The 23,400-nt window shown below is 42.1% G+C and overlaps 1 protein-coding gene across 3 annotated transcripts; it reads right to left on the bottom strand.

The window, feature by feature from the left end:
- Positions 1 to 265: 265 nt before the first annotated feature.
- Positions 266 to 23,385, bottom strand: smad2 (SMAD family member 2). Of its 3 annotated transcripts, none has more exons than XM_086188579.1 (11): positions 23,220 to 23,385; positions 18,993 to 19,486; positions 12,835 to 12,924; positions 12,484 to 12,677; positions 10,936 to 11,070; positions 10,596 to 10,658; positions 10,305 to 10,358; positions 9,524 to 9,736; positions 9,239 to 9,376; positions 7,531 to 7,675; positions 266 to 4,237 (listed from the first exon to the last, which is right to left on the bottom strand). In XM_086188579.1, the coding sequence occupies exons 2-11, from the start codon at positions 19,247 to 19,249 to the stop codon at positions 4,114 to 4,116; spliced, it is 1,413 nt and encodes a 470-aa protein (XP_086044705.1). In that variant the 5' UTR covers positions 19,250 to 19,486; positions 23,220 to 23,385; the 3' UTR covers positions 266 to 4,113. The 3 variants fall into 3 exon arrangements, with proteins under 3 accessions (XP_086044705.1, XP_086044704.1, XP_086044706.1); XM_086188578.1 differs by having other exon boundaries at positions 10,584 to 10,658; positions 23,220 to 23,383; XM_086188580.1 differs by lacking the exon at positions 12,835 to 12,924 and having other exon boundaries at positions 10,584 to 10,658.
- Between the last annotated feature and the right edge of the window lie 15 nt (positions 23,386 to 23,400).

Raw genomic sequence — 23,400 nt, 5'->3', positions numbered from 1 at the left:
GATCGGTGGAAAGCGTCGAAAAAGAAACGGCATACAAAGTAAAAATAAAAGTACAACTATACAATAACATCACTAGTGACATGTAGCAACCAAAAAGCCATTTTCTTAGGAAACGTCCTCAACGAGAGGCTCATTAGGGAATTCACAATTGTCCATCACAAAAGAAAAAGAAAGTCATCTGTAAATAGCCTGTACCTGACATTTAACCTCATTTGGTCTCATCCTCTTTTTGCAATACTAGTCAGGAAGTGAGTTGGTTTTGGAGAAAACGAAAATGTTAGGTGGCACTCATTTAAAGAAAAAAAAAAATCACATACAAACAGCTTTTGCTGGACCCTGGGGGGGAAAAAAAAGAAGAAAAAAAAAAAAGAAGAAGAAGCATAAACCGTAAATCTAAACAACACATTTCATACTGCGGGAAAAATAAAAAATATTTCTGAGAATAAAAGTCCAGACAATCTGATGTCAATGCATAGAGCAAATGTGTGTAACTGATACAACAACCTCAAGGAAACACTGTTCTCATTTCACTGACCTTGGCATTGAGGACTCCAGTCAACGTTTTTCCCTAATAAGTGAACGTAAAACGACGGGACAGATGGACGCACAGATACACACACTGTCAGAAGAGAAGAACGGCTGTACTTTAGTTTATGTACATGGATGCATTTGCTTTTGAGAATTGAAATCATTCCAGTTGGTCCACATGCTAATATAGAATCACCCTGTAGGAGAAGATCTCGAGAGGAGAGTGTGTTCACGTGCGCCGACGACGACCAGCCACTCTTCAGATGCTCCCACACGCGACAGCAAGTTTGAGCCCTCAATTTAGTACAGACAGGAAGTACTTCTTGTAGCTGGCAATCTCCCAGGCTTCCATAATCTTGTGAGACTAAATTGAGGGTAAAGTAAGTCCTGGTGTGTGTAAGGAAACATCTGTGGTGAACAACATTTCACTCACAAGCCACAATTTTAGCCAGTTTGGAGAAGGTGACACTGAATATCTGGGTTGTGACAATAAGTCTCTGTCCAGTTTACACCCATTAAATATTCTTATGCACAGATGTGTTCTTAGACCCTATAGGACTTTTTTAACCCTCAATTCAGTCTTACAGACAGGATACTAAGCCTGATGTCCAGTTGCTCTGCTCCTGGCATCCCTCTACCTCATCTGCAAGACTGAACAGAGGGTTAAAAAAAAAGAAAACTAGGCCTGTAATGTTTCAGAACAAATTTGTGCATAATCGCATTTCATGAATGTAAATTAGACCAGACATGTTTTATCTCAGCGTTACAATCTCAAAATTTAGCTTCACAATCTCAAAACTGTGACCAGAACTCAACATTGCACCTCATTTATGAAATGTTCTTGGGCACAAATGTGTTCCTCCACGCCACCGGATGCTTCCTAGCCCTCAGCTAAGTCTTACAGACAGGAGGTAAGCCTGATGGCGAGACGTAACCCTGACAGCTACCGCGTACCTCACCTGTAAGACTAAACTGAGGGTTTTAAAAATATCCGAGCGTCGAAGAATGGATTTGTGTATAAGAACACGTCGTGATTGAGGGCGAGTTCCATCACGTTGTCCCGCGTGCACGTAAACACACTCAGAAATGAACAGTGCACAAACATACAGTCGACCCAACAGCCGCAGAGCTGAAGCTGGAGGCAGTTTTAAATATCATACTGGAATGTACCATGTTGCTTCAGAAAGACAAGATTCACCATCCAACCTTGTAAGTGATGCGATGATGAAATGTAACACTGTATTGCTGGCTTCAATATCTCACCCTCGTCACTGGACTGCTTTACTCTGGGATGGCCATGCTTGACTGGAAATAAACAAGAGGTCCGTTGAATGTTAAGTCATTTAAATCCAACAAATGAATACTGGAGCGAGAAAATTTCCACCAGCAATTATGTTGTTGTTGTTTTTTTGTTTTTCTTCACACAGATGATCTGCAATGTACAAGACAAACTGTACAAACATGCATTCAGTCTTTGGGACAGCACCGTCATCATCGGGGTCACGACCCTCTGAGCTGAGCAGTATTGATGAGAACTGTTTTCAGTGGCTATAATATTTGATCAGAGTCCAAAAATCACTTTTGCAAGAATAAAATAATAGTGACTGAATTCAGAGAAGTACAATTGTGGTTTGCCTCAAACACATTTTTGGAATTTTCTGTGAAAATCCTATGCTACATACTTCAAATATCATCAAGCTGTAATCATTTCATTGGGCAGATTTTGAAAAAATACTTTAAGAAAAGGGAAGAAAGCAGTGATTTTAAATTTATATATATATATATAAAAAATAGATGAATATACAAAAACATATCTAAAAGAATGGATAGAGAAAATAATAAGTGTGCAGTATAACTAGCATGTTTAATACTTAAAGCTTAAATACTTTTGAGTTGAAAAGATTTGAGAGTTTTCAGATGAGGACGAGAAATCTCTTTATAAAATCAAACGAATGCTGCAGACATTCTTTCATAAGCCAATTCAGACTTGACTAAAAAAAAAAAAAAAAAAAGTTATCGTGAATAATCCAGAAATTAAATTTGTATTTTTCTTCTATTGGGCTTTTCAACATTCCTATCTGTACATTTCAAAGCATATCTCGCTGTATTTTACAACAAAGGCAACTTTCTTGTAGCAATAACAAGGGTGCATAATTTGGGGCAGTGCAAGTTAAGAGTAGAGAGGCCATTTTTTTTCTTTTTCTTTTTTTTAAAGTCCCGTACCGCTGGACTTTTCCTATCAATACAATATCAACAATGGAGGGGGGGGGGGGGACATGCATCAGTCCAAGCATATAATCTAGAGAGACTTGCAGAGTGTCCTCATCTTCAGTGAAACTTACAGTACGTCATGGGTAATTTTGCCTGTTGGACAGCAGGGGGCGACATTGAAGCTTACATTTACACCGAGTCCCTACCTCAACTCCCCTTCATTAACAGGATGATAGAACGGTAAAAAGAGAGCGAGAGAAAGAGGGTTCATTTGCTTTCTCCTTCCAGTTGTCTGTGCTGGAGTGGCCAGCCCTTAAACACTGAACAACTTCTCTCACAGAGCAAGTCAAAAAATAATAATTCAGCCTTCAACTGATGCAAACATCTTGGTTGAGCACGACCGACTGACATGTATCACACAAAAGGAATCATTTGACCGTTACGCCTGAGCAAATGTGTTATATTAGCAAGTTAAGTTGTGTGTGTGGATAACAATGTGTGTGTGTGTGTGTGTGTGTGAAGACGGGTAATTAAAGACATCAACGTGTTTGCGCAGTGGCTGTGCAGACCAGCTTCTTTGAGTCTGATCGTGACAGCAGATGACTAATTAGGAAAGAAGCAGGAAAAGTGGAAAAAATATCTGATAATAAAATCGGAATGGAAGTTTTGGTCACTCAAACCAAGAAACTCATGTCCAAGAGGCATGACGTCGACTTTGGTTGAACGTGAGCCGAGAGCGGCTGGTCTGCTATTGCTCAACCGTGTGTAAACGAAAACTCTTGACGCTCAATCAAGCTTGTGCTGTGGTAGCGAGGCAGTGAGGACGCAAGGTGAACTGGTGGTTAGAGAGAGAGAGACAGAGAGAGAGACAGAGAGAGAAAGAGACAGAGAGAGAAAGACTGTCCTGTAACAAGAAAGTCACATGCTCAAGCCCCAAAAACGGCCGTGGTATATGTGTGTGTGTGTGTGTGTGTGTGTGTGTGTGTGTGTGTGTGTATGAGCAGCAGAGTGAAGCTCCGCACTTCTCCGCCTGTCTGGATCAGCACCTCCGTCAAATACCTGAAACATGAATGTCGTCTGGGCTACTCTGACATCACTCTTATCATTTTGATATGCAGGGTGATTTCAATTAGTAGGTCCATGATTACTGGAATGTCAGCCTGAATTTGATCCAACAGAGCCAAAAGTCATTAGGCTCTCGGTGACATCACTGGTAACATTCCACTATTGTCCGTCCTCTTTCAGGTCCATTATCTTTTTTCCTCTCATAATGACGTTATTACATCAGTTTAAGATTGCATGGTGGTATCCTTGCGGACACTGGTCGAATGTTGTGAAATGTCCGACTTGGCGTCGGCAGCAGCTGGACCCTGTTTAGGACATACTGGAGCAGCGCACAGAAGGTGAGCCCATCTGGGTCAGCACCTTATCCAGCCACTGGAGGGGGCCGTTGAGATGCAGCTCGATCCAACAGGGGGTGCTTGTTACTGTCTGACGCCTGCAGGGATCAAATAATCAAGAGTTATAAATCATCCTCCGACTAAATGTGTTCACTTGTCAACCAAATCTGTGAAGTCATGTTCCCTGATTGTGCTTTGTTTTATGGGGAAAAAAACAAACCTAAATCAACAGTAAAAAAAAGTAACCCATGACAACAAGAACTAGGACATGCTTTCACACACCAGGATTTCATCCCAGGAATCAAACACACCCCCGTGCTGTTCAACTACTGGATGGTTGATTCGGGCCTCTGAGAAAGCAGTAAGGGTGCAATGACACGGACCAAATCGAATGTTCCGAGGCCACGTGCCTCAAGATATCTGATCTGTTTCCTAGTGAACCCAAATGTGATCCAACTGATCCAAAACACTGAGGATTATGGGACATCTGCAGGAGCCATTGATTCAGATGTAAAAGAACAACAGGAAACATGACAGAGAACCACCTTGGACTTCTGGTGCAAGACTCAAAGTGGGGTTGCCATTAGTCTTAACTGCGGGTTAAGAGGTTGTTAATCAGCACGTCACCTTCCACCTCTACTGTCCCTCGGCGAGTTGCTACTAAACGCTGCATCCTCTTTCTGTTAAGGAGGCAACATGTTCCTCTTGTACTTGGGAAGCAGTTTTCAGATACATACAGAGCTGCTTTTCCTCTGGAGGGTTTCATCTGTTGTGTTGTCATCAGTTCTTGTTTGTAACCAGTTTGATGTTTTGCTGATTAAAGGGCTCAACGATATATGCTGCATTATGAGGAGTTACTGCGCTCATGAAAACATCAACATCACTGAGAGCAACATCGCCTCTCTTCAAACTAAATCATTCAAGGAACAAGAATCCAAAAAAAAAGGAATCCTGTTGGTGTAATTGGCGTGTCCTGTGCCGTCAGTGACCTTTGACCATTAAACTCCAATCACTTTGCATCTGTATTAATTACATATTGAACATTTGAGGCCCTCTTATCATTTTATCTTCCTAATGTCAGATTTCATGTTGTCTTTGGTTTCTGAGACTGTGTTGATAGGCGCCTTGTACTTTAAACAGCAACTAAATCTACCAACAGGTGCAAACACAGTCCTCTCAGCCTGCCCTTGAGTCCCAATGGACATTTGTTCCAAATTTTGACAGCCCTCTACAATTTCCTGTTACCCAGAACAGGACTGATGATGGGAAACCTTGAAAAACACAATGAAATGGAGCTTTCATGGCCAATGCCTGATCAGGTGATCAAACACAGTCGGCCACTCTGGTCCTGCCAGGCCTGGCCAGAGCTCTACAGACAGTGGGGACACGGTGGCTTAACTCTGACCAATGAGGAACAGGCAAAACACTCCCACAAACACTGCTGTCTGGCTCCTGGGAGGGGACAACACAAAGCAGAGCCAGGAGCAGAACAGATGTTGGCTGGACGGATGGTTAGACAAGCGGACAGCCAGAGAGGTTCCGACAAATGCCCTGTAATCTCTGACATCACACAACAAAGGACGAATAGAATAGAGATTACACACATGCAGCGCACATCACACCCTCCAAAAACCCGATAGCCGAGGCTCGTTTATAGACTGTCCAGGGGTGCAACAGCCCACACAAGTCACTGCTGGGTTCACACATCATGGTTGGGTACCAGTCTGTTACAATGGGGGGGAACTAGATTTCTCATCATCTATCCAGTATTTTTCCACTCGGTGTCATTTGGTCCCCGCTGAGGGAGCTGGTACACCCTCTAGTCCTTTAAGCAGTGACATGAGGCATCAGGTCTGATACATCACACGGTCTCACCATAGATTTGCACGGTTAGAGCCGGCGTGTATTAATGAAATAATCAGTAAGTTTACATGATTTGAGAAAGGCAAATTATTGTGTTAGTCCAACAAAAACTAGACCTTTAAAACACAAGTAAACAAGTCAGTCAGCTAACATACATAGATACAGAGGTAGGGGATCAAATCAAGTCTGGCAGGAATGAGCTTCAATCAACCCCCAAACGGGCCTGGCGGTCTGCACATGTTATGGAGGCACCACGGAGGTTTTACCCAGAAGTCAAGTGAGGAATCATCAAGGTGGATGAAACTATAACAAAAACAAATCATTTATGGACAGACGATGACACAAACTTCATGCTGTCTCATCAGAAGGAATACTCAAATTTCTGCTGTTCAACGGGGATGCTGCTTGCTAACTTCTTTCGCATTTGATGCCAAAAGGTTTGTTTCCATCACACAAACTTTCCCCTGGACCAGGAACTTTCGGGGAAACTGCTTTTGAGCACTACAACAAGTGTTTAAATTTAGTTCCTGGACCACTCAAGCCGTAGTGCCTTCCCGGGAACTTTGGGGGTGGGTCTGCAATGCAAACAAATTCTGATTGGCTGAGTACTCACACCTTTTCCACACCTTATCAGCCGGATTTGCATACTCTTCCAGGGACATCGGGCCACAGTGAAGACAGAGACAACATGATCTTTTACAGGTGTCAGGTTCCCTTCTAGACACAATGCTCTCTGTCTTTCTACCAAACTAATGACAGCAGACTGTCTGTGGACAGCAGGATGTTACACTCTGCAGTGTTACACACACAGAATTTCTTTGTGCTAGGGTTAGGGTTATACTTGGGTATAGTTTGTGGCCGATTTTGGCATGTTTACTTTCTTTTCAATCAGTCCGAGAGGACGACCGCATCCTCAATTGATGAGTGATCAGTCTGCCCTCCTCTCCTCCTCACCTGTTCCCTCTGCTCTGAGAAGGTCTGACAGTTTTTGACAGAGACACAGACTCTACTGCTTAATGTAAAGGCCTCCTTAGAGAGATGCTTAATCCTATGGGTTCACCTGGTTGGTGTCGATGTCATTCACCATCATGTTAGTTCAGACAGTTTTAATAAACTCCGTCATTAACAACAAGTCTCCTCCCCATGTAGCTTTCTGCTGTGAAAACTGAATCGCGGGTGAATTTATACAAATGGAAAACAAAAATAAACACGTTGGATTTTTTTTTTTTTTAATAATTCAGCTGTTTAATACAGAATTTCAGTGCCCACCTCAATGTGCAAAACAAAGAACAGTTCGGATCTAAATGAGGTCTCAAGGGAAAATTCTTGCCTCGAGGAATTTTAGTAATCAAATGACTAAAGTTACTCGAGGAATCGTATCAGCCCTAGCTGTAGCCATAACTGAAGAACAGAAAACCCCCCCCCTAAGAAAGAGATATTTTACTCAGGTTTTGTGCTACTTTTAGATATGACAAGGCGCTTCACTCACAGGACTCGGTTCATCATGCATCAAGAGTGCCAGACACACCTGTACTCTGCGCCCCAGCCCTTGACGAAGCTCATTCTGATGGTGCACATCCTGGTCAGCTGGTAGACGGCCTCAAACCCCTGATTGACTGACTGGGCAAGCAGTGCAGCAAACTCCTGGTTGTTAAAAATCTTCAGGTTACAGCCTAGAAATAAAAGTGTGATATTAGGCCCAGCATTACTGATGAAGAGTGGGAAGTGTGGCTTTTAGAATCTTAAACCCATTAATAAAACCCGTTTTGTCAGTCTGGAGACACAAGACAGTCCATCTCAACAAAGGAAGGTGGACGGTAAAACGTGACTGTCATTCCTGTGGAGAAAACCTACAAGCACCAAGCAGGAGCACTGTGATACTCTAGGTGTGGGTGTATGGTATAACAGTGATTATTCTCAAGGCTGACAGACCCCTCCGAGTTTCTACGAGATCCTCGTGTTTCCTTTCTATGCAAATCTGCGCCTGAGTAATGATACTCTTCACACTGCTCATTTGGCCAGGAATGAAATGTTCAAAGTTCCATGGGTACAGATGAGTCAGTCTGTATGTGTGGGTGAGAATCTGAGAAAAACACTGTCACAAAGTGGAGGGCACTGGTTCACTTTCCCGAGCTTCACTTGTTCGATATCAGGTGAATAAATGCATGTTTCAGTCCCTCAGGTGGACTATTTATCACACAGGTGAACATTTACACACAGGATGTTAAAGTTCTGTGGATGTGAATGCCATTAATCTGGAAACCTTAATGCATTAATCTGACTAGAGTTTTTACCACTTCTTTCTCCTTCAACCACTGCGTAACACACAATTAAACAGAGAGTAATCTCATTGTTTGTGTGACAGCAGATTAGACGGTCGGACATTTCAGACACAGCGTAAAAGTAATTCAGGCCATTTTCTCAGTGCTTAGTTGAAGTACCTTTAGTAGTAATGGTCTATCTTCTTTGGTAGGACATAAAAAACTTTGCTAATGTGTGTTTGTGCTTTTCCTCCCATTCTTCTCTGCAGACAGGTCAGCAGCCATGTTTAGGTATTCCACTGAGTTCCTGTCAACACTTGGGTTGCATCACTCGAATACTTTCACAAACTCACGCTTGAGTTAAAAGGTGAAACTTCATCCCGTCCGGGAGCTCGGGAGAATGTTTTCATCAAGGATATCTCTCGGCTCTGGTCTGGTCAGTTCTTTGGATCAATCCTAAGCAGTTAACAGTCTGTGCGAGATGCCATCGGGACGGTGTTGGGCAGGTGATGAATAGACCAATTGAGGCCCAAGAGCTCAGTCTTTGTTTCATCAGACCAGAGAATCAATAACCTGGTCCTCTAGGTGCTTTCTTTGAAAACTCATTTGTCTTTCACTGAGGAGAAGTTTAAATCTGATGGTCGTCCTTCTGGAAGATTCTCCTATTTGTGTACAGGATCTCTGTTGCTAAGCTCAAGTGACCTTTTGGGTCCTTGGTGCTTGCTGCCCCAAACGTCTTCCTGTGCAATAGGGAAACTTTATCCTTTATATTCTAACATGATGAAATACTGAGTGTGGCTTGATGAGGGTGAAAGATTATTGTGAACAATTAAAAAAAATAATTGAACACCTTGCTAACAGACCGATTAAAAAGCTAAATGAAGGTAAGATTTGTTGCACATTTGGAGTCTAACTGCATTTGTTTTATCACTGTACACTCAATAGAAGCATTGTTAACAATGAAGAGGAGTAAACCTGGTGGTATTTTGCAGACTGTGGCGGGATGCCAACCGTATCGCTGGTTGCAGTTGGGACTCTGGACAAAAATGGCGCTGTCACTGAGGCACTCCGCGAAGACCTCCCCTCCAATGTAATACAACCTCACGCCACGACCTGTATTGTGTAAGACCAAAAATATGGGAATATGAAAAGGAACATTAGACATAAATCAAGAGGAAGGCTTGGAAGTTCTTGTGAAAATAAGACATTTAAGTTCAGAATGTTTGTAGACTAATGTGTTCACTTATATACACAGAGTACCTATATGTCTCCTTGTCATTTCAACGGTTGCGTTCCTGTTGACGTTGCTGAGGAGCCCAAGACAGAAGCGTTCAGAGTTGGAGGGGTCAGTGAAGCCGTCGACAGTGAGAGAAGGCTGGGAAGCGTGGAACGTCTCTCCGACCCGCTGGTTTAGTTCATAGTAGGCTATAGAGCACCAGAAAGCTGGTTCACTGTAGGTGACTGGTTCGAGGTCTGGAGAAGAAAATAAAAAAAATATCAATATACGGGAAGAAAACAATAGATTAGTGCTGCGCGATTAGGTAAAGAAGCCAGAGTGCTATTATTGTGTGTAAAATTGAGACATAATCAACAAATGATCTAATGGTTCTACTTGCTTATCAACTCAAACAGGCACTGAATAAAATTCAAAAGCAAACATTTTTTTGCAGGACTGCTTTGACAAAATCAATGTTTAACCAAATCAAATAAATAGAAATAACCAAAAATACGTTTTACAAAAATTAAGCCATTTCTGTAACTACAGTGCGATACTCTAATAACAATTGCCGTCTTTGTCGTTACATAAAATCGAGCAGGCTTACATCACAACTGTGATTTGATTAACTGTGCAGCATTACACTACATTGTAGCTCCTTTCATTTCGAAGCTGTATTTTAAGATGTTATTCGATTTTCAGAGAGATAAAGTTACATGAACCTACTGACAAATACTCATCAGATCCAAATTCAAGCATTAGATCATCCTTACACATGACTGTTAAGGTAATTGAAGAAATGAATATAGAAATGCGATGTCTTACCCAGGCCATGACTGACTGGTGACAAGGTGTTTGGTGACAGTTCTGCTGGTGAGCCTAACACAACACACACAAAATACTAATAAGACAAAAACATAATAAACCTATACTGTATATCAAATTTCATGTCTACATGAACTTTTAAGAGTTTTACACACAGCAACCTGTTGTGTTTATGTTCAACTCCACAATATAGGTGGTTGGATTTTAAGAGCCTTGACCATCAAAGGGGGAGCTGTCTGTCTCTGTTTCTCTCTCTGTCTCAACAGCAGGCTAAACTACCTGATTCCATACTTTGATTCATCTGTTGGTCGCTAGCCTCTCCATCTTCACTGATGTAGCCAGGCGGAGGAGTCTCTGTAAAATAATTAAAAGAATTACATACATATATCTACAGATATATATAAACACACACACACACACACACACACACACACACACACACACACACACACACACACACAGCTGCCTGTGTACATGTATGGTGGAACACAACCATCTGGCAGTGACCTCTGACTTTCAACTCCCTAAAGAAGTTGGTTTGCAGGACAGTCCACAGCAGGTAAGTTTAGAGATGTACTGACTGAAGTACCAGACGGATAAGTGATATAAACTCCCCATCCTCCATACACACCTGGTATATAGTTGTTTGGCGGATCGATGCCGGCAGGGAAGTTCGTGTTCTCGGGGATGGAGTTTGTGAAGTCATCTAGAGGTGGAAGCTCTGTCAGAATCTCTGTGTGGCGTGGCACCAACACTGGTGGCAGCACTGGAGAGAGAACAACGTCACTTCAAAAGCTCTAGAACAGGAAAATACATCCAGACTTGCAACCATTGCACAAACTAGTCAATTCATCATCAGTGGTCCTTCTGTCAAATATTTAATTTGCTATAATTACAGGCACTGGGACAGTGTTTGTTTATATGGAAAACAATTTTCCTATATTCCAATATGAACTTAACTAAGACAATATTCTGAATATGAAGATGACTTGAGAATAGTTTTTCTAACTTCCTCAACCAGAATAAGGTCACGTTGGAGACGTGGTGTATTCCAGTATTAGTTCCATTATTGGGGTATTGTATCCTACCATTCAGATTCAGAAAAATTTATCCCGTGGGGAGCAACTAAGGGGAAAAAAAAAAAAAAAGACAGCTAGTGCAACCCCAGGGCCTGGGTTGGGGAATGAATTTGTGGCACCTCCCATCCAGGTCTCATGGAGCCCTACAGGAGGTTTCACAGCACTCTGTGACATGTATGGCACACAAACTGCTTTACGGCACACAGTCCCACTTCCAGAGAGTGTTACCAACTCAGCTCCAAGCAAACTGTCTTGAACTGATAGCCAGTAAACACTCATAATGTACTGATGGCAGTGTGGCAGAATGGTTTCAGGTCAAGTGGGCAGGAGTCTTCAGTCATTAGTTAGATGTTAAGTTGTAGCGTGTCATTAGGAATTTGAATACTACCGGTACCGAGTCCATGCCTAAATTCTGAATATGTGATGGTGCTTGTCAATGGAACTGGTACCAGAGGGACATTAGCAACAAGCAGAATGGCGCAGCAATAGATGTGATTGTGGATTAGCAGAGAAAAAACAACACCACACACACACACACACACACACGTGCAGGTGCACTGTCTGTAAGTGAATGTTAGAACTCCTCAAGATTCAGCTACATTCCAGTGTTTCACCTACTAACTGTTTAAAGTGAAGTGGTGGGCACTGACACTCGCAGCATCTGTCTCTCCTTCTGTCTGCAAACTACATCAGCACAGAGCTATTTTCCAAAAAGCCACATTTAATGACTACACTAGTGATGGGAACTTTTACAGATAAAAAATGGCTGTCCAACTACCTCTGACCAAACTGCATGTGCAGCATCTTAAATGTGTTGATTTCTTTGTTCTATTGTAGAATGCTGTTGTTGTATCACAACAGGTTTCCAGAATTGTCTAAATTCAGCGGTATGTTGACATCGCTAGAATACTCTATACTGAGCTCATTCCGTCACTTTGTCTCTGATTATGCTTACAGTGATGGCAATGATCAAACTGTACACCGTCCTTTAAATGAGACGGACAGAACATTAATGATCAGAGCCTGCAGCACTCACTGTGAAATAGAATTCAAAGAAAGACGCACACATAAACACACAAACACAGTTCAGTAATCATTACCGGGCGTCTCCACTCGCTGGTAATGGTATGGGTTGACACACACTTCATCCTTCTTCAGGTTGAAGGCGTACTGGCACGTGTCGATGGCCCTCAGCTCATGGTGGCTGTGGAGGTCAGGCCATCTCCACAGGCGACAGTAGATGACGTGGGGCAGGCCCTTACGATGGGACACCTGGAGACGCCCATCCAGGGACCTGGCAAAGTTTGGAGAGAGAATGGTTAGCAGCTCTAGTCTGCTTCATGGTGTTGGTGCTTTCTTTGTGATTACAGGTAGATGCACAGTGAAGCAATAAAGAGCTGAACATGACTTGTTAACCCATTATGTGTTTGTGTACGTGAGAGTGCATTCACCTGCTGTGGTCAGGGTATCCGTACATGCCCGCAGAGTCCCACTGTTCTATCATGTGGCCTGAGCCTAGACCCCATAGATCTGAGCAATTACTACAGACACACAATCACACACAATCACACACACAAGACATGCATACACATATACACACAGGCACACAGGACAAGTGCAAAAAAGGGACAAAAATAAAAGCGAACAGATGGTGAACATGAGGTGTTCCATTCCAAATTAGTAGGATGACATCACAAATGTATGCAGTTGGTCTCTCATTAGGATAAAGATGGGAAATAAAAAGACACCCCCCCCCCCCACATACAGATACACATACACATTTTCATCAATATGAGATGTGATAGTGAAAACAAGTTTGGCAAACCCAAACTTCACAAGAAGTGATTTTACAAGATGGCACAGCGGACTGGACTGGAACGCAGGCTGATAAAACTTCAACTGGGATGTTCGGACATTTTCAGCTTCTGACATAAAAATAAAATGTTTCATAAAGCTCAGAACAAATGATGTTATAAAAAAAAAAAAGGTTCAAATTAAAGTGATCAACTGCTTTTTTGAATGTAGCCGCACGACACGTTTTGTTTTGCTTCACACGTGCATGCAGTTTCTTTTTTGTCATTTTGTGTTCTAGGGGGGCTTTCATATTAAACAAGCTCCTATGACTGACTGATAGCACGTTAATGCTGGAGCAACATGATGTAAAATGTATGTATAGTGTTTCCAGAGACATGAGGAGACATGGGATGTGTTGTAACACAGAAACATGTGCATAAAAACAATCATATGTAAATGAAGAAATAAAGAAACACACAGAAATTTGTGTGTACGAATACACAGTCTATGAATCAGAGACAAAAACACCAAAAACACTCATCCTCACTCAGACTGCGGCTAACTTAATTCTCTTGAGCCCCTTGTAATATTCTCACAATGGGGAGTAGATCCTGATGTCTGATGGGAACAAAGTAATGGCACTAAAAAATAATTTTAAAAAAACAACACAAGGTACCAACTTGATTTCTTATGGAACGTTCATGATGCCTCCGCTGTTGACAGAACCAATACTTCACTCAAATTCATCCAGCATAAATATGCATTTTCTTACCAAGTAATTATGTGTACTACATGATCTTGAAAATAAACATGAAAACGGAATCTGGTCTTGATGTAAATGAGAAAATATGCATCTAATCCTGCTGTCTATAGACACCATTGAGCAGTTTTTCCTTGGGTCACATTTTCCACCTCAAACAGAAAGCTACGATGACCTCCACCTGCTATCTCTTGACAATACCCCCACACACTCTTCTGCTACCATCTATCTTGGACTATCAATCTTCCTTCAGTGTTCAAAGAGAGAAAGCAGCACTTCAAAGGCCTGATGTATTATCTGCCAGTATTGTCACGTTATACATCTGGAATCTAAGATTCCTGCTCACCCCTGATGGGAACCGGTGGTGGAGTAAGTACGGAGCCTTTACAAACAGAAAAGTACCAACATTACAGTATAAACAGAATCCATTAAAAATCAAACAGCTTACTCAGTAATGTGTAAAAGTAAACCACAATCATGAACTTGTGTATCTGTTAATGTCTTAAACATTTGCTTTTCAGATTCTGATGAGCAAAAAGTCCCTTGAATTTCAAATCGGGAAAAAGAACCCTAGAACAGCCCCAGAAATTACAAATAAATTTCATTGCGAAGTAGCATTGAAGTAGCATAAAAGGAAAAACTAACGTAGCCAAAAATGTTGCCACAAAGGCATCTCAAGTCTGTGAACAATTATACTAGTGTACATAAATATAGATATACATATTCTGTAGACCATGGCCTACCTAACTAAATTGTTTACCACAAAGTATATCAGAGATTATTTTCAAGAATGCAGGGTCAGTCCAAACTTTGAAATAAAAAAGAGATAAAACGCTCCAAAGTGAGGACAGCAGCAAATATCCAACAGAAACTGCCGTCATCTTATCAGCGTCACTTCAGATGCTTTCTGATCCACATTCCTCAGGGTGAAGAAAGGTAGCGGCCTGACATCAGAGACAGCGTTTCTGCCCTTCATCCCACCCTTTCCCTGCTTCCCACACTTTGAATGCCACACCACCAACTCCCCTCACCAAATAATGGTCACCGGAATACAGTTTAGAACCAAATATGTGAGGGGATCTGCTTGGACATCACCTATCTGTACATCACTCATCCATCTGTGCCTCTACGTTGGTTTTCACTTCATCGACGTACCTTCCAAACACTCAGTACACATGTACTTGGCGATACCAGAGGCAGAAAGTGAAGCCCTCGTCAGCTTGATTCATCTATGGTTGCATTATGGTTACATTATGTCAATGTGTAGCATGTCAGCCACATAGCATTTCTACATTCACAGACACCACTAGAAATAAACCCACAGTATATTAATAGTACTGCTCACACTGCCAATTCTGTTTTATTTTTCTTGACACATATGTGGCTGCATCTGATGGATCGGACGTGTAGGTATGTGGGTTAGCTTGCGCTGGTCACAGCCACAAGGGATTCACAAGGGACCGAGTCTCAAGAGTGAGTTAAACACTCATCAGACTGTTGCGTGCACTTGATCTGAGTTATTTACCTACAAGTGGGTGTGTTGGAAAGTGAGAACAGGGCAATGGGGGGCAGAGCATATCAAAGTGCAGCTACAACAACTGAGATCACATATGAAAATGGGAGATTAATATGTGGCAGTTCATGTTGACATACTGCTGGGTCACCACAAATGGACATAAAGACACTGCAGTGGTGTTTGGCTGTATAGAATAAATCTAAGAAGAATAACCACCACATGGATGTGCGTCTCCGCTTGCATCCGTATTGGTCCCGGGTCTAAATATATAGAATGTTGTTTGGGATTTTTTACAAGTGTTTAGGTGGCTTTTGGTGAAATGGAAGTTCCTCAAGGAGTTGCAGCAATGACATTTTACAATGGCCAGGGAAGTCATGGCAGAACATTATCATGTCACTGTAATTGACTTGTGAATTCAGAGTTATTGCCAGAAAAGGTGTTTTTTTGGGGTGACAGTGACTTTGACCTTTCACCATCAAATCTGCTTCATCCAAATGAATATTTGTGCCAGCTTTCAGGAATGGCTGTCACAGCTGATACAGAGGCCTTCATGAATTCTTATAATCATGAGTCCCATCCTGTTCACTGATTCTGACTTCTAATCCTGTCCCTCCCAATCAAGTGGTGAAATTGACTCCCATCTCATGGGAATCCCCAAAAACTATCAGTCTATAAATGACTGAAGTGCCATGATTGCTCCTGTATCTGAAATCTCATCCTGAGCTAGAACAGTGGTGTGGTGGCTGGGATGAGGATCCCTCAGTCAAAGACTATGGTCCAACATATCATTTATAGAAGCCGGTTGCCTAGTTGAAGCATTCTTTGACATTAATCCCAATCAGCTCCTGGTGAGCTGACCTGGAGTCAGCATTGAGTGGAGCCCTCTATGAACAAATTATAGCACTGGTATTTTGAAATTACAAAGAGAGACCTAAGCAGAGAGACAAATAGAGGTGAATGGGAGAGAGAGTTTAGATGAAGAAGCAAATGTGAGAAGGGAAGCTCATAAAATCTTCACAGGGTCACAGAGTTGTATCCCCTTACTGCTCACCCAGCTGGACTGATTGACACTAATCACGTGTTTTTTCAAGGGGCGTCCTGACTTTACCATGCTGGTCATGATAAGGTTTCACCTGGTCCAATGACTGTCACTGATCACGTACCTCATCATGCAGCCCAGGAGAAATCTACACTGCAACACACACAAGCTGTACCAAAACAGTCTGAAAATATCAGCAGAATTAGCAGCTTTGGATGCATGAAAATAGTTACGTTCTGAACTAATTTATTTAAAGAAATGACATTTCTCTCGTTCCTTTATTAAGGTCCATCAACTCCCCAGTTATGTCCAGTTTAAAACCCCAAATAATCCCACCAATTGATATGGATTTTCTGTTTGTTGCACGATTTAAATTTTATAAAATCCAATTTCACAGTAGAACTGCGCGCTGCACACTCTCTCTCTCGACCCAAACATGGCTACAGTACACGTCATGCCCCTGATTACAGAATGCCAGAATGCATGTTCAAAAATCACACACAGCAATTACATCAGGTTTATTTGGTTTTGTGTGAGAGAGCAACGCAGCATAACGGTCGGGACATTTTCACAGCACTAATGCAAGAAGTGTCTTCTCCCTCCCTTAAAAACATTATGACTTAGACAGAAGTGTGAATCATACAGTGTTTAAAACACGCAACCCCCCCCCCCCCCCAGAACAGTGAAAACAAACGACTCTAACAGGAAGCATTTCTACTCTGCAAATGGTCCACTGGCAACTCATAAGTGAGCCAGGGACCAAACAGACAGGTGTCCAATAAATTGATTTTACAAAGACTTGATCAAAACTATTATTAGTTATTATGTCAAACCTCATTATCCTAAACATGCCACTGTTACACCCTTATCACAATGAAAAACAACCCGCGGGTATTATGGACCCGCGTTTGCTCGGCATTAGGGCGCATTCAAGGTTCCAGAAGACCCGGGTCTGAACTCCCGCTGTGAAGGCTGCGTGCCTATGTTTTTCTCTCTCATATGTCATCACACTGACAACGTCATCATTTCACATAAACGCGCGCCAGAACCCTGAGATGTAAACAAACGACAACATGGATGTTGCCGAGTCAAACATTAGCGTTGTCGTTAAATGCATTGCAATGTTGTCTCTTTTGCAAAGAATACAAACTCGGCACAGATTGGAAAATGTCCGAGTGCTCATGCAGCAGAGGGAGGATGGAGTTTTTGGCTCGTCCGGGAGCCAAAGAAGCTACAGGCGAAGCCTGACAGGTGGCACAGTGACAAAATCAGGATGCGCCAGGAAGGTCGCGTGAAACCTGAGATGAAGCGGGTTGCCTTTTTCACACTGCAGGCAAGCCGAGCCAAGCCAAGCCAAGCCGAGCCGCTAAACACACGGGTTGCTTGATGAGTCGGTCGACGTGGGTCGAAATGCCAAGTCGACCCTTTCAGAGTGCTGAAAAACCCACGTTGACAAGCGTTTTTGGTGCAGTGTGAAAGGGGTATTATCTAAACTTTATGGTGAAAGAAAGTTTCCAACTTCAGAAGATAGGAAGATGAAGCAGTCTTCTAGAGCCACTTCTCTTCATGAAGAGGCTCAAACGTCTACCATTACAGTTGCATTAACATACTACATCAGCCTAACTAATCATTCTGATGGGATTATAGGCAATACTGAAATAAGTCTGAGTCATGTTGCTGCAACAGACCACAACACAGATGCAGTCAAAACCTGTCACACATTGAGCCACTGACCAGAGGACAGCAAACCAACAACAAAGCTGCACATGGACTTATAGATGCTGCCACTCATTCAAAAAAGATTGGGTGCAGTGGGGCATCTGTTTCCTCCAATCAGGTTTCACTTCTCCTGCACCGCCAACCTATGTCACAGCTGAATGAAGAAGTGGGCCTTCTGTTGCACAAGACTGATTTGTCCTTCTGCAAGTCTGTGGCTGCATGTCAACCACTTTCTTGCTTTCATGTGTTGATGACACACTCCAGAGTGCTCTTCTGGTTAGTGGTAGTTTGGACAGTGTTGAAATGACCGTGTCGGAATAATCAGTATTAAGCTTTGGATTTCGTCGACTGGGAAAAATGGAATTGCTGTCTTGTGAATATCCCACCTTTCCTTTGACCTTTGACCATCAAAATCTAATCTGTTCACTGAAGTTTGAAGGAATTCCTTCAAGGTGTTACAGACATATCACAGGAATGGGACAGGCGACCTGGAAACATAATGCCTCTGGCCACTGCTATCACCAGGGCTGAGGCTTATAAAAAATCAAAACTAACTGATGAAGCCAACGTGTGTCTGAGCACAGAAATTTGCTGGTCTCCCCTGAGTGTGATGAATGTGTGTTCCATGTTGTGAAGTACCAGAAGGTGAGACAGTGTGTGTTTTATCCTTTTGTGTTGACACATATTCCCTGTGGTACTGATCGTGTTGAATGTGTAAACATGTCAACGAGAGGAATAAATACAGAAGGTGTGTGTGCGTGTGTGTGTGTCCTCCTCTCACCTGGGTATAGTGACACACTTTGTGTTGCTGTTCTGTGTGCTGATGGCTTTCTCCAACTCATCCAGCTGACCCGTCTTCTTCAACTTCTTCACCAGGCTCTTCACAGCTTTTTCACACCATTTCTCCTCCTGGCCTCCCCCGTTCTGCTCCCCCACGCCTCCGATTCCACCTCCTGCTCCTCCGCTCCCCGCTGGAGTCTTTTTCCATCCCAGGAGACGCTTCACTACCGGGGGAGTGAAGGGAAGGATGGAGGACATGGTGGTTTGTGTGTATGTGTGTGTTTTTTGAATGACCCTCTTAATCTGATGGAGAGAGGGAAGGGGAAAGGGGAGGGGGGTGTTCACAACTGCTAAAAGTCTGGATTCCAACAGATGTTATGAAACTACATGTAAAAAATGTGTATACGAGTTTTAAGTGATCTCTAGTCAGAGCTAAGGCATCGATCTGGTGGAGTCCCGGAAAGTAAGGGAGTGAAGAAGAGCATCCAAAGGAACCTGAGAACAGAGAGTGAGAGAGAGAGTGAGAGAGTGAGAGAGCATGGATCAACACATGACATGCATAACATTTTCTTTTGACATTATGAGTGTAATTATGCCCACGTATCCTGATTCAGATCATATCAATCTGTGCCCTCCCCCACCGCTCCAAACACTCCCAACATGCTCAGTATGTCGCTCAAGTACACAGGCAGTCATCTGATCAACTGTCACAGCGTCTAATCTGTGATGGATGCATATATTAACACATGATTAGGGATGTTAAATAGAAGCAGATGCACCATACAGGCTCATGTCATAGCACATATACTTAACCAGCATGACTCCAAGTATTAGGGTGCTTCTGCAGAGGCTGTGTGTTTGTAAAATTATTGAAATTAAAATGATTAAGAGCATGGATGACCCCGCGTCTCTACTAGGTTAACCGTTAAAATCCATTTGAAGCCCATTAAAGCTGGGCAATTAATCAACATTTTATTCATTTTCAATTCCAATTTTGGAGAAGCACCAATCCAAATTATTGGGTACACACCTGTCCAAACCAATATCAACTCTTCTGAGGTTTATTTTTAATATGAACATTATCATTGCTGCCAGTATTACGGTCATAGTTACATCACCATACTACACTCCCTATAAACACAAAAGTTATCTCATGCACTGAACCTAGATGTATTTCAAATCACTTTATTTTAACTTTATGTGTTGATTCTGACATCCCATGTCACTCTGTCATGGATAAACTACAGAACGGAATCTGGATCTGTACCAACATTCAAACACCTGATCTGTGATTGAAGTCAGTCAATCTGTATCCCTATCGCCACCTAATTCTGATATTATCAAAATGATACTCTTCTGGAAAACTTTCTCCTTCCAATGATTATGAAGCTAGATTAACTGATTGTGTGTCCTTTTTTCTGTTCCTTGATGCACTTGTTTTGTGACAGAACGGCATTAAGAGCCTTTGGTCAACAACTCTTTGGTGCTCAGGAGTCCCACCAAGAACCAGCTAACATGGTGTTTCCAAATAATTGTCATCTAAATATAAGGCTGGGGGGGGGCTTAAATTAAAACCTCAGCTTTTTGTTTGTCACACCACATCCAATTTCCCATTTTAATCTGTTTTTGTTATCCACTTAAAAGGCTTGCGGGGATCTTCACTTGCCATCCAGCAACAACACAATCAAAGCGCCATGAGTGAGTGAGAGATTGCGGGTCTGTGGACAGCACTCCAGCGGTGTGTTTGAGTCTCACATATCAGACAGCTACTTAATGTTCAAGAGAAAACTGATTTTTTTCACAATCATCATAAACCATCAATTCAAATGAATTAATAAAAATCAGTGCATTGCTCATCGCTGTCTCAAACTGAACTGGAATAATGATGTTGATTTAATGCTGTAATCAAACCGCCCTAAAAGCCATCTTGTCCGAGGTGCTAAATCTATGTCAATATCTCAACAAATCCTATGCTAATCCCCCTATTATCACAACCAGTGTTAACCCTCTAACACAAAAGCTGGGCAATGTCAGATGGTGTTAAACCCTAGCTGAGAGCAGGGTCTTTGAGCCTCATCAACACACAGACACTGATGGTGCTATTATCATTGGCAGGTTAGATTACGGTAACGCTCTCCTTTCTGGTCCAACAGAGAACACAGCAAGTCAGTAGAAAGCCGACCCCATAAGCTGCTTATTATGACCAGGAGGTGAGCTCCCACCAAGGCAACTTCAAAGTATTTACACTGGTTACCTCTTAGATTTGAAGTCATTTGAAAATCCCTTTCAGAAGTTGAGAAAGTCACTACATGGCCTTGCACCAGACGACCTCTCACACATGCTTTTTAAACACAGTCCTCGTTAGTTACTCACAAAAGCAGAGCCAAAACATTTGGTGATGCTGCTTTCAGCCATTATGCTTCAAGACACCTTCCAGAGGAGATGAAAATACTGACCTTTTACATTTACTCAGTCCATTTTATGTAATAATGTATAATTTCATAATGTGAATATTTCATTTATCCCACACTGGGGAAATTTTAAAAATTCATGATTGTCATACTTGCATTTATCATTATTATCCATTTAATTCCCCTTGTTTTATCAACATTTACTGATCATTATTTATTCAATTCAATTAAGAGTTTATTCTTTATTCTTCTTATTCTTGCTCATCTCTTTTTTGACACGATATGGTAGATACAAGGTCTTTTCTAAACGGTTTGGGGAAAAAAATAGAAACTTCTTGTACAAAATGTGATTTATCAGTCCTGATACATATCAGCAATCGGCCAAATCGGTTAGAAAACATCTGTAAAACTCCCTACATCCTACCTGTCAGTCTTTAGTCATGCATTTTAAATAGCAATTCCTTTTGTTTTAAAGGAGATTTACTTTCCCCCGTAACATTTTGTTCGTATTCAAATCTCCATCCCCAATCTTCACCAGTGCACGTCATATTTCCAATATACTGTGAGTGGCAACTGCTAAAAACTGCTTGTGAAATACAGTTTTCAATGGCAGCAACTGCTGCTGGGAGTTGACATGGCCTCTGCACATGTAACCTTATCCCATATTATAGCTCTCAATTTTATCGCCAAGATCGATCAAAAAAAAAATCAAACATAGTAGTCATTGAGTCAATAGTCTGGAAGGATCTACAGAAAATACTGACACTGAATCTAATTTAAAATGATCTTCCCCCCTGGTCCCCAGGCCAGAGCAGCAAAGTCTTGATCAATGAGACTTAAACTACAGATAAAACCACTCAGGGATGAGGGTTTATTGCCAGGCAGGAAGGGATAACTGTCCTGGGCATGTTACTCTGAAACTCCGAGCTCCTTCTAGGAATTAATTTTGCAGGCTTAACCCTTGGACTGCTTACACAGAGAGTCTGAATGGCATTCCTGAAAATAACTAACTGGTGTTCTTACTGTTATCGATGCAAACATATATGAGGCATCCTGCCTTACACACCATCGTTCCAGGAGAAACACTTGATGTCAAAAGAGACAGGGGCTGGGGGGGGAAGTCATGTGTAGGTCACAATAGAGACACAAAAACGACCGTTTCAATTTATAACAGTTGAAAACACTTTTCGAAAAGCAGATACAAACGTGGGGAATTCTCCCCTAAAAGCAGCAATGCTGATGACAAACCCTCGTCTTCCGTGTGTCCCTGTTACACAGCGCAGAAAGTAAGAAACACAAAGCCCAAACCGCGCTGCTATGGCTACATGACACGCTGCAAATGCTAATCACGGTTCTCAGGGCCTTGAAGACAAGATAAAGCAACCTTATTTAGTCTGTAATGTCTTGTCTTATTTTGAGAAACTGTCTGTTTGGGCTACTTCTTCTCAGCAAACGTACACAAAAACACACACACACACACACACACATGCGCGCGCGCGCACGCACGCAGAAGCTTGAAGAATAAGCTAACGCTGTCGCTACTAACGGCGAGTCAAGACAACAGTGGCCGTTAACACTTAGACAAACCCAAAAATCCCAATTCGTTTGGTCGGTGTGAGTCAATAACACGGATTTATTAAACATATAAAGGTTTCTTTTGTTTTGAAATGACTGGCAGTCTCCCCTCCGCTTCAAAAAAAGAAAGAGTACGAAAAAAAAATCCGCTAGCAAGCTTGCTACTTTGTGTCACAGACAAATAATCTGCATGTTTTGTCGTTTGCAAATCAAATCAATTTAATTGTTTCAAACATACTTACACGCTGATGAGGTGGACGGTTACTCAGGTACCTGCCAGTAAAGCCTGCTGGTTCATTTTAAAACCATCCAGAGAGACTTTAAATTGTATTTTCCACCTCCGAACCGCCGGGATGATGGCCCCTCTCATTCAAAGCTCAACCAAACTTGTATTTCACGCAAAACAAGAACCGCGACGTTCTC

The sequence above is a fragment of the Aulostomus chinensis genome, chromosome 19 (assembly GCF_037954235.1).
Source record: "Aulostomus chinensis isolate RoL2024-O1b breed Wild chromosome 19, RoL_Achi_v1.0, whole genome shotgun sequence".
NCBI classification, from domain to species: domain Eukaryota; kingdom Metazoa; phylum Chordata; class Actinopteri; order Syngnathiformes; family Aulostomidae; genus Aulostomus; species Aulostomus chinensis.
The sequence above is the reverse complement of the archived record's forward strand: the minus strand, read 5'-3'. Positions and strand labels throughout refer to the sequence as shown.

What these genes read in the sequence shown, in the direction of transcription:
- smad2 (XM_086188578.1), bottom strand. Translation starts at nt 19,249, where the DNA reads ATGTCCTCCATCCTTCCCTTCACTCCCCCGGTAGTGAAGCGTCTCCTG. An exon ending in ACCAGTCAGTCATGGCCTGG is followed by an intron (nt 9,737 to 10,304) that starts GTAAGACATCGC and finishes TTTCTTCTCCAG; the next exon opens with ACCTCGAACCAGTCACCTAC. An exon ending in GGCTGGGGCGCAGAGTACAG is followed by an intron (nt 4,238 to 7,530) that starts GTGTGTCTGGCA and finishes TGATCCCTGCAG; the next exon opens with GCGTCAGACAGTAACAAGCA.